The sequence below is a fragment of the Physeter macrocephalus genome, chromosome 11 (assembly GCF_002837175.3).
Source record: "Physeter macrocephalus isolate SW-GA chromosome 11, ASM283717v5, whole genome shotgun sequence".
Lineage (NCBI taxonomy): Eukaryota > Metazoa > Chordata > Mammalia > Artiodactyla > Physeteridae > Physeter > Physeter macrocephalus.
The window spans coordinates 180,724,578-180,744,775 of record NC_041224.1 but is presented as its reverse complement, the minus strand read 5'-3'; the positions used below and the strand labels follow the sequence as shown (position 1 = coordinate 180,744,775).

Sequence of the window (20,198 nt, the reverse complement as noted above, 5' to 3'; positions counted from 1 at the left end):
TTATCCTCACACCTGGACAGAGATAATGTGGGGACAGCAGTGTGTGAGCCTCTAAACCAAGGTGAGCTTAAAATGGGGTCCTCTGGTTGCAGGCAATTCTACCTCAATAAAGCTGAATCTAAAGAGCACCTAAGGGTAGATGAATGGCTAAAGATGTGGCACATATATACAATGGAATATTACTCAGCCAGAAAAAGAAATGAAATTGAGGTATTTGTAGTGAGGTGGATGGACCCAGAGTCTGTCATACAGAGTGAATTAAGTCAGAAAGAGAAAAAACAAATACTGTATGCTAACACATATATATGGAATCTAAAAAAAAATGGTTCTAATGAACCTAGGGGCAGGACAGGAATAAAGATACAGACACAGAGAATGGACCTGAGGACACAGGGCGGGGGAAGGGTAAGCTGGGACGAAGTGAGAGAGTGGCATGGACATATAGACACTACCAAATGTAAAATAGATAGCTAGTGGGAAGCAGCCGCATAGCACAGGGAGATCAGCTCGGTGCTCTGTGACCACCTAGAGGGGTGGGATAGGGAGGGTGGGAGGGAGGGAGACGCAAGGGGGAGGAGATATGGGATACGTGTATATGTGTAGCTGATTCACTTTGTTGTAGAGCAGAAACTAACACAACATTGTAAAGCAATTATACTCCAAAAAAGATGTTAAAAAAGAACCAAACACCACCTAAGGGTGCATACTGCCTTTCCTGCCTCTTTTTAAAACATAAATGCATGCTTTGAAAACTCAAGTCAAATGTTGGGAGACCAGCACTAACTGCTCAGAACCTCAGAGCTCCCACAGGAGAGCAGTCCGAGAGCCAAGGCCTCCCGTCTGGGGGCGGTGCCGGTCTGAGCGGTGGCCCCAGGCGCCGCTCTCGCCTGGCCCTCCCTGGAAGCCCAAGCAGCTCTCTGCGCGCGCTGCTTCCCCTAAGGCCCACCTGAAGGGAGGCTTCCTCTGCTGCGCAAAGGGAGTTTAGGAACCGCTGCACTGGATGCAGTTCAGTCAACTGGATCCAGCCCAGGCGAAGCGCCCTGGAGTGGGTTGTGTCAAAGATGCAGTTGCTCGTGTCTAAAAGTCAAGTCAAAAGGTATCCAGCACCCAGCGTGTGTGTGTCCTGAGTGACAGCATGTCCACAGTGAGAGAGGAAATGTGAGGTGAAGGGCAGAGAGCAGGAACTGGGGGGAGGCGGGGGGAGGGGGTTCCCACCTCTGCTCACTGCTCCGTGACGCCCGCCCGCCCGCCCACCCCTCCACGGAAGAATGAAAGCAGCTCTCCCTCAAACCCCGAGTCTCAGTCTTGAAGACAGTAATAGAACTCTGAGATGTCAATAATTTTATTTTCACGTGATTTCATAGAAAGATTGACCTAGAAATACTGTCTCAAGAGAAAGCTCCTCCAAAACTTCATCTAAAGGATCAGACCCTGCCCCCTGGCTCCTGAGGACCAGCGGAAGGAGGGGCCCTCCACACAAAGCACGCAGACAACAGCCACCACGGGGGGAGCACAGTACACAGTGCGGCTGGACACGGACACGGGCGGGGCAGCGCCGCCCTCACTCCGCTGTGGGCGACTGCCCGACGGGGTGAGTGGCCAAAGCAGATGCTGATTGGTTGTCTTGGCACAGGGAGACCAAAGCAAGGGAGCTGCCAGGTAAAGACAGTCGAAAGAGACGCTCTCCCTTAGAGCTTGGCCAACAACATTCTGTATAAAATGTCAACTAGAGTGCTGACCCTTACCAAATTGCTACAGCTGTAGGAAATCCCAAAGAATAAATAGATTCAAAAAGACAGACTATAGGAAAGCCCCAAACTACCATTTGGCAAAACATCTGCGCAATTACAACTAATCAAATTGCCTTACGTGACTTCAAAAAAATCAACACTGCGCCTGAACGCATTAAAGCTAATCCTGCTTTCAACCCTCCCCCATAAAAGCAGAATTCCGAAGACACCAGCTCAATGTACAAAAAAATTACCCACGTGTTACAAAAATTCACTAGAAAGAAAACGTCCAGAAGGCAACACTGGAGAAACAGCAGTGGTAAGAACTTCCACAGAGGCAGAGCCTGGCCCCGGAGGTGACATGTTTCTAATAGAGGCACATGCTCGGGACCCAAAAGCCTCCGGCAGGTAACCATGGAAAGCGGTGAGCCGCTGGGCCCTCCGTGGACTGAGCTGGGACATGAAGAGCAGCCACCCTAACATTCTCACTCCTGACCTGTTCTCTTCTACACACGAGTTCTGTTTGAATCACCCTTCTCCTTGGAAGTATTTAAATTCATTCTAACAATATCTACAGCAGCCTCGTCAGTGAAATTAGGAGCACTGAAGTTAGCAATGAAAATGGGTAAGTTAAAAAAGCGAGTTAGTTATCTGCCACACTAATCCTAATATTAAAATAAAACCAAATTATGGATTATGCTTTAAAAACCAGGACAGTCAATCAGCATTTAAGGGCTCAAAGTTAAGCCAAACAGCTTTCATGGATTCCTAAAAAGAAGAAAATTACTACTTCAAACAAATAACAGACTTCAGTGTTAGCAGAAGAACTTACAAAAAGCTTAATTCGTACTTAATTTGAGAGAAGTAGGCTGTCTAGCAGTTAAGGCAGGAGATGCCAGAAAGCACTCCCGGGGGGAGACGGCCCAGGCTGCTGCCCGGGGCCACGCAGCACGGGCTGAGCACGCGCTGTGTACTGTACTTACCCCGTTCCACTCTACGCTCATACTCACTTCCTCCCCTCCGTCAGGGCCGCTCTCGTACTTGACCACATCCACGCTGAGGCTCTCGCGGCTCCTCCGCTTCTCCATGTTCTCAGGGTCATTCAGCACTTCAGCTACTCTCTGTTTGTGAGCATTGTCAAGACCCTGCGAGCCAGGCAGGGGGAAAAGGGTTTGATCCATCAGCACTTAAGTTTTATTGGGGATTTCTAAGATAACTAAATGTATATTAGGGGAAAAAAAGTTCTTAAACATTGGAGGGAAAAACCAGAACAGTGATTTCTCAGGAATGTACACTTCAGACTTGTGCATTTCACCATATGTAAATTTTACCTCAAATGTTAAAAAACTATAAACAAATACTGAGCTCCAGGTTATGATGAGCAGGCTGAAGTATTTCAAAGGAAGTGTACTGAGGTATATACAACTTTGAAAGGCATCGAAAAAAAAAAAGGACTGAAGGATGGATAGATGGGAGAGATGCTCGTGACTGAATCTAGGAGGCGGTACACGGGTATAAAATCCTCTCAACTTTGCTCTATGTTTGGAAGTTTCATGATGAAACGCTGGGAAACTGCCCAGTTTTTGACAGTTTAACATTAAGTGCCTGGTGTTCCATGCCTCCAAAATAAGTACATGGTTGAAAACTCATGGATTACTTTGTTCTCAGTATAACATTTTAAAAAGTAGCCACTAATTTAACCAAAGGCACTTGAACAGCCAACCTTCCTGCCCGAGAGCGACGAGCAGCAGGGAGCACTCGCCTGCTTCCTCAGTGATCGCCCCACGCGCACATCTGAGAGAAAACATAGCTGCATTAACACCCAGCAGCAAGCGTTCTCCGTGTGCATATCAGTACCATCTGATGACCAGGTGCAGCGTGTCCTATGTTCTAAATGGAATCTCAACCCGGACAGCTCATGCAAATACTGCCCCTTCGCTGACGCTGAGGGTTTCCTCCTCAGGGGGCACAATACCCAACAGACCATGTGCTGCGGTGACCTCCACAGTGAAGCAGACCGTGGCCCGCCCAGGCACTGGAGGGGCTGTTCTCAACAAAGCACTAGCAACAGCCCTTTCTCTAAACATCTGCAGCTCCTGACTCTAGACACCACTGTTTGGATAAACACTATGTGGCACTGGTTTACAGCAAAGCCTGGTGATGAAGAAGCACCGCAGACCACCCCCAATCGAGCCAGAATCCCACGCCGCCTACACCCGGGGCGCCCTCCCCTGAACAGCAGCCCCGCAGAGTCAAAAGGCCTGGGAAGGACGACAGGACTCAAGAAAGGGGCTCCTGCAGGGCACAAGCTAGGAGAGCACCACTGACAACACCTATGCTGGGCCTTCTCTAATCCCTCTGCACAGAATCTCCTGAAGGAAAAAATGCTAAGGTACCTATGGGTAACTTTAATCCCAGCCAAAAGTGGCTATAAACCAACAACTGCATAATAGGCTACATATACACCATTCAGGGGAAAAAGCCACACCTGCCCCTCCAGCCCTAAAAATAGAAAAAACCTGCCATCTTTATATGCATACACATACACAGTAATACATTAACTCCTTACTCTAAAACTGGTAATTAAAGGGCAAGAACTAAGCCTTTTTCCTGTATGTTCTTTACAACTGTATTTCAGCATAACTAAAATACCTCAGCTGATGAAGGAAAGTGCTTCAGTAGTCCTTCTTATTGCCAAATAGTATTCCATCGCATGGATCTACCACCTCGTGTATCCACTCATCCACTGACGAACATGTGTCTGTCTGTTCGTTCAGCCTGCTGAGAGTAATGCTGCCACAAACGTATGTGCACAAGCGCAGTCAATTCTCATCACTTACGGAGGCCATATTTGCTAATTCACCTACTGGCCAAAATGTATTTGTAATCCTAAAGTCAACACTCGCAGTGCTTTCATGGTTATTCACAGACACGCAAAGTGGAGAAAACTTCGAGTCACCCGACGCGCACGTCCCCAGCTAAGATCGAACAAGGTGACACTCTGCTTTCTTGTTTCACCTGATACTGTAAACAGGCATCCTCCGCCCCCCAGTCTAAATCATCTGGTGCCATGTTTTCCGCATTTCGGCCAGGGATTCCACCGTTTAAAACGGTCCCCGAGAACGGTGCTAGAGTGTCCTTGGTGTTCCTAAGTGCAAGAAGGCTGGGGTGTGCCTTACGGAGAAAGATAAGCTCTCTTCAGGCACAAGTTACAGTGCTGCTGGCCATGAATTCGATGCTGATGAATCAACAGCATATACTAAATAAGGTGTCTTTAAACAGAAACACACCTAAAACAAGGTTATGTATTGATCGGCTGAAGTAAATGAGACCAGAGGCTCCCAGGAACATAACTCTGTATCTCCCTAGGAACAATGGTTCAGTATTTGCTAATTCAGTGTTCAGAGCAACTTTACAGAACGTAAGTACCATGAATGACGAGAATCAGCTGTATTTGTTTTGAGTACCTGTGTTCCATTCTCTCCAGTGTGTTCCCAGGAGTGGACTTGCAGGGTCAGACAGGAACTCTATGCTTCACTTCTGGATGAACCTCCAAACTGTTCTCTACAGAAGCTGCACCATTCTGCATCCCCGCCAGCAGTGCACAGGGTTCCAATCTCGACACCTCCTCCTCAACACTTGCTATTTCTGTTTTGTTTTTGAATTCTAGCCATCCCAGTGGGTGTGAAGTGGTACCTCACTGTGGTTTTCATTTGCACTCCCCTGATGACTAATGATGTTGAGCATCCTTCCATGTGCTTGTTGGCAGTTGTGCAGCATCTTCAGAGAAACGTCTATTCAGGTCCTGTGCTCGTTTTTTAACTAGGTGCTCCTTTTGTCTTTATACATTCTGGACACTAGACCTCCTCAGAGATGTGATTTGCAAATATGTCCACCCATTCTGTGAGTCTTTTCATTTTCTTGATAGTGTCCTTGAATGCACAAATGTTTCTAATTTTGGTGAATCTAACTGACCGACTTTTGCTTTTGTTGCTCGTGCTTTTGGTGTCATATTTACCATATATTTACATTATATTGTCGCTTGAACAATATAATTTTATTTGTACAAACTAAAACAGTAAACATTTTCTATTTCTAAATCAAGGTTTCAATAAGTCTCGTAAAAGAGAATCATTAAACTCAAAGTTAAAAACGGAAGGCTAAGTTAAAAACAGAAGGTTTTTGACTGACCTGTTTACGTGACCTCATGGCTGCTTCTTCCAATGTTTCTGCAGCTTCAAACTTGCCTTGACGTCTGTAAAGTGCCCCAAGGTTTTTTAAAGTAGTTGTAACAGTTGGACTGTAAGAAAGCATATGATATACAAAACTATAAAACATAAGTTTTAGAGCAACCACTATCAACAGCACATAATCTAAAGGACAAACAGACTTATGTTTGGCTAAAATTATTTAAATTTCTATGGTACTTTTTTTTAAACTGTAAAACTCTAAAAGGCTCTTCTATGTCAAGCATCCCCTGCCTACTGCACTGAGCCCTGTGGCTGATGGGACCTACGCCCCTGTATTCTTTCCAGTCTGTGGCTGCTCCCACAGACCAGCGGGCAGTCTCAACAGAAATGCCTATTCTGGGTCTGTCCAATGACCATCAGGCATCCCCCCCCACCGGGGGCAGAGCTGACTGTGCCAGGCAGTAAAGAGGACACATGTTTTAATGCTGCTATCTACCTTCTCCCCTCCCTCTACAAGTATAGGGGAAGCAAAATGAATACAAAACTCATCACCAATGAGATCTGAGTCACAGAATGACGGTTGTGTGTGTGAAAGGATGAACAAACAGTGTGGACACAGACAGTGTTTCTGCACTCCTCACAGAGCACTCTTACTAAGAAACGAGAAATAAATCTAGTTCATTTTAGTATAGATATACTTCAAGAGATTTTTTTCTTACTGATAATAGGCGCTTTAGACATAAAGAAGCTATACTCCATGTCTTTGAGACAATTTACAGAGTATTGGGAGAAACAAAGCACATGCAATTCAGAAGTTATGCTAAGTGCTATGAGGAACCCAAAGAAGGAGTACTTGTTCCAAACTAGGGGTTCAGAGAGTTTTTCTGAAATAGAAGACTGGTAAACTAAGTCTTAAAGGGTGAGCAAAAGTTAAAATAGGAAAAAGACTGCAGGAAAGGTGTTGCAGTCAGAAGAGGAAATGGGCATCTGCACAGGCTCATGGGCTGCTGGTGAAGGAGCTCACACAACCCTCCGCAGACACGGAGGCCCTGAGGGCTGAGGGAGAGACTGGGGTGTGCACCTGGACACACCTGCAGAGTGCTGGCTTTTGCACATCTGCTGGCCTGTTTCCCGTGAGTTTGCTCGATGGCCACCTTAAATGCTGTGTCTCTATTTAGTCATCTCTTCTCCTATGATTTGGTAGTTAGCCTTAGACACAGCATTAATGGACAGAACCAATATTTTACCCATGTGACCCATATTACAGTGGGTTCTGTGTACATGAATTACCTCACTTACAAAGTTATGGAGTTTTCATTGGAATTTGGGGAAAATCAGGGACTGTGCAACCACACCACTTTAAGGAACTTACACACTCGGTCATTTACAAGCTGCCTGTGAAGCATTAGCACCTTCCACAGCTGTGTCTTTGTTTTTCAGTTAAGCAGACGTACCTGTCAACTTTGCAGGCTTTGTACCAGCCACCGTACTCTCCAAAAGAAGTCCCATCCTTTTGCTTCCCCTAAATTATAGCAAATAATTTCAAGTGAATAATTATCTTAAGCAATATATTCAATTTAGAATCTCTCGAAATAGTATGTCCTTACTTTGCATTCTTCTCTTTCCTCAGCATGCATCCAAATGGGTTTATTTTCATCTAGGGAAGAAAAAATAACATACTATAAACTGAAGCATAACAGAGCCCACAAAGTGGAAGTCGTCAAGTTTCAGCAACTGCAAGGTTTCTGTTTTGTTTTCCGTATGATCCTTCTCAGATATTACTTTTCACATCATGGACAGACAAGGTTTCACAATGGAGAATAAAGACTATGAAGACAGAACCAGACCACAAGAAACCAGGAGGAAATGGCCATTCACATGCAGCTCTGTGACAGAAGACATGGAATCAAAGGTACGTACCTAGACAGGGTAGGCAACGATCAAAAACAGGGACAAATGCTAGGGTCCCTATAAGGAAACGTTTAATGCTAGAACCCTCACGCAACACTTGGGACTATTTAGAATTTGAACAACTAACATTAAACAAAAGTCTAAGAAATAGTAGTAAGATGTTGGGAGCAAAAATGGAAAAACTATAGATCAATATTCCTTTAAAATTTTCTTCACTTTTGGAAACACAGCCACATACCACTCATCCAAAGCTTCCAGACAAGTAATGCACCCACATCATGGAGGATAAGCAGTCTTAAAAGTGAAGGTTATGGGCTTCCCTGGTGGTGCAGTGGTTAAGAATCTGCCTGCCAATGCAAGGGACACGGGTTTGAACCCTGGCCCGGGAAGATCCCACACGCTGCGGAGCAACTAAGCCCGTGTGCCACAACTACTGAGGCTGCGCTCTAGAGCCCGCAAGCCACAACTGCTGAGCCTGTGTGCCACAACTACTGAGCCCGTGTGCCACAACTACTGAAGCCTGCGCGCCTAGAGCCCGTGCTCTGCAACAAGAGAAGCCACGACAATGAGAAGCCTGCACACTGCAACGAAGAGTAGCCCCCGCTCACCACAACCAGAGAAAGCCCAAGCACAGCAAAGAAGACCCAATGCAGCCAAAAATAAAAACAAATAAATAAATAAATTTTTTTTTAAAAAGTGAAGGTTATGAAAATACTTTTATGACATGAAAAATGCTTAAGCTACAAGTATAAAGGAAAATAAGCAGTATATATGATTATATATAAAGTGTGGTTTCAATTATGCAAATCAATAGGCAAAAAAGGAAGGAAAGACACTAAAAAAATTAAAAGACATATTTGGGTGATGAAATTATAGGTGATTTTCATGATCCCGTCTCTTCACTTATTTTTGAGGTTTCTGGAGAATAAGACCTGTGCTCCCACCCAATCCAACCACTCATCAGCTACCCATCTGGGCGAGTCACTTAGCCTGCAGTGTCCTTGCTCCTAAAATGGAGTCATGTGTGACCCACTTCACAGGACTGTTGAGAAAATTAAATAGGATTACACATTTAAACTGTTTTTAACTAAAAGACTAGTATGTGGTTAACTATTCTTAGGATTATTTGGCATGTCATAGGAGAAGAATGAAACTAGTTTTAAATACTCATTTTAAAAGAGTGAACATTTGCACAGCAAAGGAAACCATAAACAAAATGAAAAGACAACTTACGGAATGGGAGAAAATATTTGCAAATGATGCAACTGACAAGGGCTTAATTTCCAAAATATACAAACAGCTCCCACAACTCAACAACAAAAAAACAAACAACCCAATCAAAAAATGGGCAGAAGACCTAAATAGACATTTCTCCAAAGAAGACATACAGATGGCCAACAGTCACAAGAAAAGATGCTCAACATAACTAATTATTACAGAAATGAAAAAAAAAAGGACTGAAGGATGGATAGATGGGAGAGATGCTCGTGACTGAATCTAGGAGGCGGTACACGGGTATAAAATCCTCTCAACTTTGCTCTATGTTTGGAAGTTTCATGATGAAACGCTGGGAAACTGCCCAGTTTTTGACAGTTTAACATTAAGTGCCTGGTGTTCCATGCCTCCAAAATAAGTACATGGTTGAAAACTCATGGATTACTTTGTTCTCAGTATAACATTTTAAAAAGTAGCCACTAATTTAACCAAAGGCACTTGAACAGCCAACCTTCCTGCCCGAGAGCGACGAGCAGCAGGGAGCACTCGCCTGCTTCCTCAGTGATCGCCCCACGCGCACATCTGAGAGAAAACATAGCTGCATTAACACCCAGCAGCAAGCGTTCTCCGTGTGCATATCAGTACCATCTGATGACCAGGTGCAGCGTGTCCTATGTTCTAAATGGAATCTCAACCCGGACAGCTCATGCAAATACTGCCCCTTCGCTGACGCTGAGGGTTTCCTCCTCAGGGGGCACAATACCCAACAGACCATGTGCTGCGGTGACCTCCACAGTGAAGCAGACCGTGGCCCGCCCAGGCACTGGAGGGGCTGTTCTCAACAAAGCACTAGCAACAGCCCTTTCTCTAAACATCTGCAGCTCCTGACTCTAGACACCACTGTTTGGATAAACACTATGTGGCACTGGTTTACAGCAAAGCCTGGTGATGAAGAAGCACCGCAGACCACCCCCAATCGAGCCAGAATCCCACGCCGCCTACACCCGGGGCGCCCTCCCCTGAACAGCAGCCCCGCAGAGTCAAAAGGCCTGGGAAGGACGACAGGACTCAAGAAAGGGGCTCCTGCAGGGCACAAGCTAGGAGAGCACCACTGACAACACCTATGCTGGGCCTTCTCTAATCCCTCTGCACAGAATCTCCTGAAGGAAAAAATGCTAAGGTACCTATGGGTAACTTTAATCCCAGCCAAAAGTGGCTATAAACCAACAACTGCATAATAGGCTACATATACACCATTCAGGGGAAAAAGCCACACCTGCCCCTCCAGCCCTAAAAATAGAAAAAACCTGCCATCTTTATATGCATACACATACACAGTAATACATTAACTCCTTACTCTAAAACTGGTAATTAAAGGGCAAGAACTAAGCCATTTTCCTGTATGTTCTTTACAACTGTATTTCAGCATAACTAAAATACCTCAGCTGATGAAGGAAAGTGCTTCAGTAGTCCTTCTTATTGCCAAATAGTATTCCATCGCATGGATCTACCACCTCGTGTATCCACTCATCCACTGACGAACATGTGTCTGTCTGTTCGTTCAGCCTGCTGAGAGTAATGCTGCCACAAACGTATGTGCACAAGCGCAGTCAATTCTCATCACTTACGGAGGCCATATTTGCTAATTCACCTACTGGCCAAAATGTATTTGTAATCCTAAAGTCAACACTCGCAGTGCTTTCATGGTTATTCACAGACACGCAAAGTGGAGAAAACTTCGAGTCACCCGACGCGCACGTCCCCAGCTAAGATCGAACAAGGTGACACTCTGCTTTCTTGTTTCACCTGATACTGTAAACAGGCATCCTCCGCCCCCCAGTCTAAATCATCTGGTGCCATGTTTTCCGCATTTCGGCCAGGGATTCCACCGTTTAAAACGGTCCCCGAGAACGGTGCTAGAGTGTCCTTGGTGTTCCTAAGTGCAAGAAGGCTGGGGTGTGCCTTACGGAGAAAGATAAGCTCTCTTCAGGCACAAGTTACAGTGCTGCTGGCCATGAATTCGATGCTGATGAATCAACAGCATATACTAAATAAGGTGTCTTTAAACAGAAACACACCTAAAACAAGGTTATGTATTGATCGGCTGAAGTAAATGAGCCCAGAGGCTCCCAGGAACATAACTCTGTATCTCCCTAGGAACAATGGTTCAGTATTTGCTAATTCAGTGTTCAGAGCAACTTTACAGAACGTAAGTACCATGAATGACGAGAATCAGCTGTATTTGTTTTGAGTACCTGTGTTCCATTCTCTCCAGTGTGTTCCCAGGAGTGGACTTGCAGGGTCAGACAGGAACTCTATGCTTCACTTCTGGATGAACCTCCAAACTGTTCTCTACAGAAGCTGCACCATTCTGCATCCCCGCCAGCAGTGCACAGGGTTCCAATCTCGACACCTCCTCCTCAACACTTGCTATTTCTGTTTTGTTTTTGAATTCTAGCCATCCCAGTGGGTGTGAAGTGGTACCTCACTGTGGTTTTCATTTGCACTCCCCTGATGACTAATGATGTTGAGCATCCTTCCATGTGCTTGTTGGCAGTTGTGCAGCATCTTCAGAGAAACGTCTATTCAGGTCCTGTGCTCGTTTTTTAACTAGGTGCTCCTTTTGTCTTTATACATTCTGGACACTAGACCTCCTCAGAGATGTGATTTGCAAATATGTCCACCCATTCTGTGAGTCTTTTCATTTTCTTGATAGTGTCCTTGAATGCACAAATGTTTCTAATTTTGGTGAATCTAACTGACCGACTTTTGCTTTTGTTGCTCGTGCTTTTGGTGTCATATTTACCATATATTTACATTATATTGTCGCTTGAACAATATAATTTTATTTGTACAAACTAAAACAGTAAACATTTTCTATTTCTAAATCAAGGTTTCAATAAGTCTCGTAAAAGAGAATCATTAAACTCAAAGTTAAAAACGGAAGGCTAAGTTAAAAACAGAAGGTTTTTGACTGACCTGTTTACGTGACCTCATGGCTGCTTCTTCCAATGTTTCTGCAGCTTCAAACTTGCCTTGACGTCTGTAAAGTGCCCCAAGGTTTTTTAAAGTAGTTGTAACAGTTGGACTGTAAGAAAGCATATGATATACAAAACTATAAAACATAAGTTTTAGAGCAACCACTATCAACAGCACATAATCTAAAGGACAAACAGACTTATGTTTGGCTAAAATTATTTAAATTTCTATGGTACTTTTTTTTAAACTGTAAAACTCTAAAAGGCTCTTCTATGTCAAGCATCCCCTGCCTACTGCACTGAGCCCTGTGGCTGATGGGACCTACGCCCCTGTATTCTTTCCAGTCTGTGGCTGCTCCCACAGACCAGCGGGCAGTCTCAACAGAAATGCCTATTCTGGGTCTGTCCAATGACCATCAGGCATCCCCCCCCACCGGGGGCAGAGCTGACTGTGCCAGGCAGTAAAGAGGACACATGTTTTAATGCTGCTATCTACCTTCTCCCCTCCCTCTACAAGTATAGGGGAAGCAAAATGAATACAAAACTCATCACCAATGAGATCTGAGTCACAGAATGACGGTTGTGTGTGTGAAAGGATGAACAAACAGTGTGGACACAGACAGTGTTTCTGCACTCCTCACAGAGCACTCTTACTAAGAAACGAGAAATAAATCTAGTTCATTTTAGTATAGATATACTTCAAGAGATTTTTTTCTTACTGATAATAGGCGCTTTAGACATAAAGAAGCTATACTCCATGTCTTTGAGACAATTTACAGAGTATTGGGAGAAACAAAGCACATGCAATTCAGAAGTTATGCTAAGTGCTATGAGGAACCCAAAGAAGGAGTACTTGTTCCAAACTAGGGGTTCAGAGAGTTTTTCTGAAATAGAAGACTGGTAAACTAAGTCTTAAAGGGTGAGCAAAAGTTAAAATAGGAAAAAGACTGCAGGAAAGGTGTTGCAGTCAGAAGAGGAAATGGGCATCTGCACAGGCTCATGGGCTGCTGGTGAAGGAGCTCACACAACCCTCCGCAGACACGGAGGCCCTGAGGGCTGAGGGAGAGACTGGGGTGTGCACCTGGACACACCTGCAGAGTGCTGGCTTTTGCACATCTGCTGGCCTGTTTCCCGTGAGTTTGCTCGATGGCCACCTTAAATGCTGTGTCTCTATTTAGTCATCTCTTCTCCTATGATTTGGTAGTTAGCCTTAGACACAGCATTAATGGACAGAACCAATATTTTACCCATGTGACCCATATTACAGTGGGTTCTGTGTACATGAATTACCTCACTTACAAAGTTATGGAGTTTTCATTGGAATTTGGGGAAAATCAGGGACTGTGCAACCACACCACTTTAAGGAACTTACACACTCGGTCATTTACAAGCTGCCTGTGAAGCATTAGCACCTTCCACAGCTGTGTCTTTGTTTTTCAGTTAAGCAGACGTACCTGTCAACTTTGCAGGCTTTGTACCAGCCACCGTACTCTCCAAAAGAAGTCCCATCCTTTTGCTTCCCCTAAATTATAGCAAATAATTTCAAGTGAATAATTATCTTAAGCAATATATTCAATTTAGAATCTCTCGAAATAGTATGTCCTTACTTTGCATTCTTCTCTTTCCTCAGCATGCATCCAAATGGGTTTATTTTCATCTAGGGAAGAAAAAATAACTTACTATAAACTGAAGCATAACAGAGCCCACAAAGTGGAAGTCGTCAAGTTTCAGCAACTGCAAGGTTTCTGTTTTGTTTTCCGTATGATCCTTCTCAGATATTACTTTTCACATCATGGACAGACAAGGTTTCACAATGGAGAATAAAGACTATGAAGACAGAACCAGACCACAAGAAACCAGGAGGAAATGGCCATTCACATGCAGCTCTGTGACAGAAGACATGGAATCAAAGGTACGTACCTAGACAGGGTAGGCAACGATCAAAAACAGGGACAAATGCTAGGGTCCCTATAAGGAAACGTTTAATGCTAGAACCCTCACGCAACACTTGGGACTATTTAGAATTTGAACAACTAACATTAAACAAAAGTCTAAGAAATAGTAGTAAGATGTTGGGAGCAAAAATGGAAAAACTATAGATCAATATTCCTTTAAAATTTTCTTCACTTTTGGAAACACAGCCACATACCACTCATCCAAAGCTTCCAGACAAGTAATGCACCCACATCATGGAGGATAAGCAGTCTTAAAAGTGAAGGTTATGGGCTTCCCTGGTGGTGCAGTGGTTAAGAATCTGCCTGCCAATGCAAGGGACACGGGTTTGAACCCTGGCCCGGGAAGATCCCACACGCTGCGGAGCAACTAAGCCCGTGTGCCACAACTACTGAGGCTGCGCTCTAGAGCCCGCAAGCCACAACTGCTGAGCCTGTGTGCCACAACTACTGAGCCCGTGTGCCACAACTACTGAAGCCTGCGCGCCTAGAGCCCGTGCTCTGCAACAAGAGAAGCCACGACAATGAGAAGCCTGCACACTGCAACGAAGAGTAGCCCCCGCTCACCACAACCAGAGAAAGCCCAAGCACAGCAAAGAAGACCCAATGCAGCCAAAAATAAAAACAAATAAATAAATAAATTTTTTTTTAAAAAGTGAAGGTTATGAAAATACTTTTATGACATGAAAAATGCTTAAGCTACAAGTATAAAGGAAAATAAGCAGTATATATGATTATATATAAAGTGTGGTTTCAATTATGCAAATCAATAGGCAAAAAAGGAAGGAAAGACACTAAAAAAATTAAAAGACATATTTGGGTGATGAAATTATAGGTGATTTTCATGATCCCGTCTCTTCACTTATTTTTGAGGTTTCTGGAGAATAAGACCTGTGCTCCCACCCAATCCAACCACTCATCAGCTACCCATCTGGGCGAGTCACTTAGCCTGCAGTGTCCTTGCTCCTAAAATGGAGTCATGTGTGACCCACTTCACAGGACTGTTGAGAAAGTTAAATAATGTGTGACCCACTTCACAGGACTGTTGAGAAAATTAAATAGGATTACACATTTAAACTGTTTTTAACTAAAAGACTAGTATGTGGTTAACTATTCTTAGGATTATTTGGCATGTCATAGGAGAAGAATGAAACTAGTTTTAAATACTCATTTTAAAAGAGTGAACATTTGCACAGCAAAGGAAACCATAAACAAAATGAAAAGACAACTTACGGAATGGGAGAAAATATTTGCAAATGATGCAACTGACAAGGGCTTAATTTCCAAAATATACAAACAGCTCCCACAACTCAACAACAAAAAAACAAACAACCCAATCAAAAAATGGGCAGAAGACCTAAATAGACATTTCTCCAAAGAAGACATACAGATGGCCAACAGTCACAAGAAAAGATGCTCAACATAACTAATTATTACAGAAATGCAAATCAAAACTACAATGAGGTTATCACCTCACATCAGTCAGAACGGCCATCATTAAAAAGTCTACAAATAACAAATGCTGGAGAAGGTATAGAAAAAGGGACCCTCCTACACTGTTGGTGGGAATGTAAATTGGTGCACCCACTACAGAAAACAGTATGGAGGTTCCTCAGAAAACTAAAAATAGAATTACCGTATGATCCAGCAATCCCACTCCTGGGCATATATCCAGACAAAACTGTAATTCAAAGAGATACAATGCACCCCTGTGTTCATAGCAGCACTATTCACAATAGCCAAGACATGGAAACAACCTAAATGTCCATCGACAGATGAATGGATAAAGAAGATGTGGTACATATATACAATGGAATACTACTCAGCCATAAAAAAAGAACGAAATAATGCCATTTGCAGCAACATGGATGCAACTAGAGCTCATCATACCAAGCGAAGTAAGTCAGAAAAAGACAAATACCATATGATACCACTCATATGTGGAATCTAAAATATGACTCAGAGGAACCTGTCTATGAAACAGAAACAGACTCACAGACATAGAGAACAGACTGGTGGTTGCCAAAGGGAAGCGGGGTGGGGGAGGAGTGAACTGGGAGTTTGGGGTTAGCAGACGCAAGCTATTATATACAGAATGAATAAACAACAGGTCCTCCTGTACAGCACAGGGAACTATATTAGGTATCCTATGATAAACCATAATGGAAAAGAATATATAAAAAAAAAGAATGTACGTATATAACTGAAACACTCTGCTGTAGAGCAGTAATTAACAACATTGTAAATCAACTATACTTCAATTAAAAAAAAAACAACGGCGAGACTAGCCAGGGAAGTTTTGAAACGGGAAAGTACTTACAGACTTTGTCACATCACACATCTAACTTCACCCCCACCCCGCTTCACCGCAAACCACAGCAGCCAAGAGGACGTGCAACTGGTACAAGAGTCAATCCCTGCGTAAATGGAGAGGAATGGTCCGGCAGAAAAACAACCGCCACCGTTGCCACTACCACTACCACCAGCAACAAAACCCTTGACTTGATAAAGAATTTAGAATATGACCTTACGAATGAGTGGGGGGAATGGAAGGATTACTCAGTTAGTGGTGCTGGTACAATTGTTTAAATACTTGAAAAATAACTGTATATCACAATTATTTTTTTTTTTAAGTGAACAGTATTTAAAGCTTAATAACACTGGTATTTACTGCAGTTTTAGCTTTACATACTAATCTAAGCCTCTTGTTAGAACAGAGGAGAATCCACCACCGTTAAGACAACTAGATTTCCTGACAACAAACCAGGTCATGGGTTTCAATGCTGCACTGTAGCCAAGAAGGCCCTGTGACCTGAAAGCCACACCCCGACAGCAAACCAGGACACATGTACATCTTGCCTAAAGAAAAAATGTCTTTCTGTCCTACGTTTTAACATTTGTGTGGAGGATAAATCCGAGTGCAGAAAAACTGCTTTTAACTAGAACCCAATTAACTGGACTTCATGCTACTATTTTTAGTAGAAAGAAGCTAGCAAATTGCAAGGAAACAAGTCTTCCCCAAGAGTAAAATTGTTTTAAAGAAGCACTAAGGAGATGGCCTGGAATCAACACAAAACCAGCAAGGCCTCTACAGTTAGACAAGGACATGAAAGTTCCCTGTGAACTGTACAAGTCCAGAGAGGTGGGCTGTTATCCAATCCCGGCACAACTGCAAACAGAATCCATTTTCAAAATGATGAGCCTGAGGCATTACGATCTTCTGATAGTAAGAGATTTACTGCTCCACTTGTTAACAGAGAAAAACTAATACACTTTTCAAAGATTTTTCAAAAGTAGTTTCTAGAAACTCTCTATAGAAGAAAACATTTATTAATCAAAACTTTTCCCCCACAAATTCTAAGGTTTCCCACACACTAGTACCAACTGTTCACATTCTGAAATCCTTACGTAATAGGTAGTAAAGGGGGGAAGAAGCCTTACATAACACACAAATATTGTTTTACTGAGCAATTCAAGTCTTATAAAATATTAATATTAAGCACCTACAGTACTTTAAGGGATACAAAGGAGACAGGCCTGAGCTCTTTTAGGCCGTCAAACAATCCAGCAGGCCTGGGATGGGTAGAGAATTTGCATTTCTGACAGGTCCCAGGTGGTGCTGAAATGGCTGGTTCCTGCCGGCACTTTGAGAACCACTGTATTACAGAGCAATTCTAGAAGCATTAATGACGCCAGGAAGGCTTTCTGGAGTCAGCGCACCTAGGCCGTGCCTGAAGCACGTGTGGACTCCAGGGCGGGCAGCGCGGCCCGTCACCCTGGCCACAGGCGGCATGCCTCCATCATCGGTAATGCCAGGGCAGGTGCGCAGGGCTCACCACGGTCACTGGGTGACGAATGAGGAGCCGATGGGCACTCACTCAGACTGGGTCACGTCCTCTCCAATAAGCGCTCCATGGAAAACCATTTGTAAAATTCAAATTAAATTCTATCTTGAAAATACTGTGATGACTTGGATATTATTACCAAGTTCAAGCTGGAAATCACTATTTTTTTTAATCCTTTTGCTTCATGGAAATCACTATGTTTAACGCATCCTACAACTGCATCTGCTTAGAAACAAAAGTATATTTCTTACCATCTACAGAACCAAACTCCCTTTCATGTGCGCGAGTGAGAATCTCTTTGTACAGTGTTTCTGCTTGCTTGAATTTTCCTTGCTTCAGATAGCAGGATGCCTTAAAATAAAACAAAGTACTTACTATTCTTCATGCGTAAGTGAAGCATACGTCCTTATTTATAGGTTAAACTATGAAACAGAGTTCATATTTCAGGAAGAAAGTAATCTGACTCTATCTATAGAGTTGTACCTCTGTCAACGTACCAGGTTATTTTTCGTTTTGGCCACATTGGGGTCATCAGGCCCCAGTTTTGTTTGGTAGATCTCGAGGGCTCTTTGATAATAATATTCTACTTCTTCGTACTTGCCCTGGTTCTGGCACAGTAAGGCCAAGTTATTTAACTGCTTGGCAACATCGGGGTGATCCTTTCCCAAAACCTGGGAATAAAAAATAGTGTATTAGAAACACTTAATATTTGTTTCACATGGTACCATCCAATCCATTCTCTACCCTATCATGAGAAGGCGCTTTCTAAACATAAATACGACTGTGCCTTACTTCCAGGCTTATGATGTTTAAATGGCTTCCCATGCAATAATAAAAATAACTTAACCAGAATTTGTTGAACTCCTTATTCTTGGGGGGAGGGGACTATGCTGATTTCCTTCACGTGCTTTAGTGTCTTTAATTCTTATAATAATCCTACATGGTAGGTAATACTATGTACAGTTTGAAGATGAGGAAACTGAGTTTTATAAAGGATGTTTAATATGGCCGCCCAGTCCTTGAAGTCCCTGAACTTACACCTGGCCCTTCTGAGTCTAACTACATTACTATTCCCGCACAGAGCAGCCTTCAAAGGAAACTTCCAATTCTTCAATTCACATCCTACGTATCCCTTCACATTCAGACGCAGATTCTCTGAGCATCCCAAACCACTTCCCTCGCATTTCAAACTTCACCTCAGGGCTCTTCGAACTTGAACTTACTGTCCCAGATGCCCGACACTCTTCTGCCATCACTGCCCTACCCCCCACCCCCCACTGAACAACTCATCTTTCAGGTCTCTTTTCAGGTCCCCTCAGAGAGGACCTCCTATATCCAATTTAAGGGAGCCCTCAGCCCATCCCCACCCAGTTTACTCACAAGCACATCACCTGGTTTTCTTCTTTCTTTGCAAGTATCACTACCCAAAACTATCTCATTTACCTATTTAGTCCTTTATCGCCTGACTCTCACCCGTTAAGATGTAAGCCTCAGTGTGCAACTGCCTTGTCTCAATGTCCGGATGTAATGTCCTCTCGGCACCTAGGACGGTGCTGGCACACAAATGGACGACTAAACACTACACTGCTTCCTCAGGACCTGAGCCAGCCATCCAGTCTCTCACCTTGTGCCTTTACCTACACAGCCCCCAGTGAGGCAGGCTGCCTCTCCATCCCCTCTGCATTCCCTACCTCTCCCTGCCTGGGAAGCTCTGACCTCAATTTTTGAGACTCAGCTCCAACGCTGGCCGTTTGTGGGAGGCCATCCCAGTGCAGTCCCAGCCCTGTACCTGGAGAAGCCCCTACTCTATGTGCTCCCTGAGCTCTAGGCTAGAAGCCAAAGCACCTGCATTCCCAAGGTCTGCCTGCTGCACTGTGTCCCCAGGAAAAGGACTGTGTCTAATTTGAAATCACCAACTCTAACCAAGCAGGGAGCCCCCAAGTCCTCAATAAATGTCTGCTACATGACTGAATGAAGGAGCAAATATATATGAATGAATCTGATAGATCATCATCTACAGTTCATAATCCTTAATTTGATACATTTGTGGTTCTCTCTGATTTTAACCCCAGCCCACTCAAAATCTCAGTGGATAAGTAAAAAATAAAATAAAAACTTTTATTTTGTAAATATTATGCAGATGGCAACATGGACAAAACTTTACCTGCATAATGTGATAATTAGCCCCTTGTCACCTTCCCTATCCCAAGTCTTTGCCATATGACTCAAAATTAAATGACTGATTGCTCAGTATCAATGGTAAATAATGACACAAAAAGTCAAATTAAAATATCATGGCATTGGACTTCCCTGGTGGCGCAGTGGTTGGGAATCCGCCTGCCAATGCAGGGGACACAGGTTCGATTGCAGGTCCGGG

The 20,198-nt window shown here is 43.6% G+C and overlaps 1 protein-coding gene across 1 annotated transcript in view; it reads right to left on the bottom strand.

The window, feature by feature from the left end:
- KLC1 (kinesin light chain 1) overlaps positions 1–20,198 on the bottom strand; it is a 48,135-nt gene that overhangs the window by 8,513 nt on the left and 19,424 nt on the right. The window contains 6 exon segments of the mRNA XM_024131017.3: positions 2,714–2,875; positions 12,026–12,134; positions 13,479–13,546; positions 13,632–13,681; positions 18,073–18,172; positions 18,319–18,492. Coding sequence (XP_023986785.2) covers positions 2,714–2,875; positions 12,026–12,134; positions 13,479–13,546; positions 13,632–13,681; positions 18,073–18,172; positions 18,319–18,492 — 663 coding nt within the window.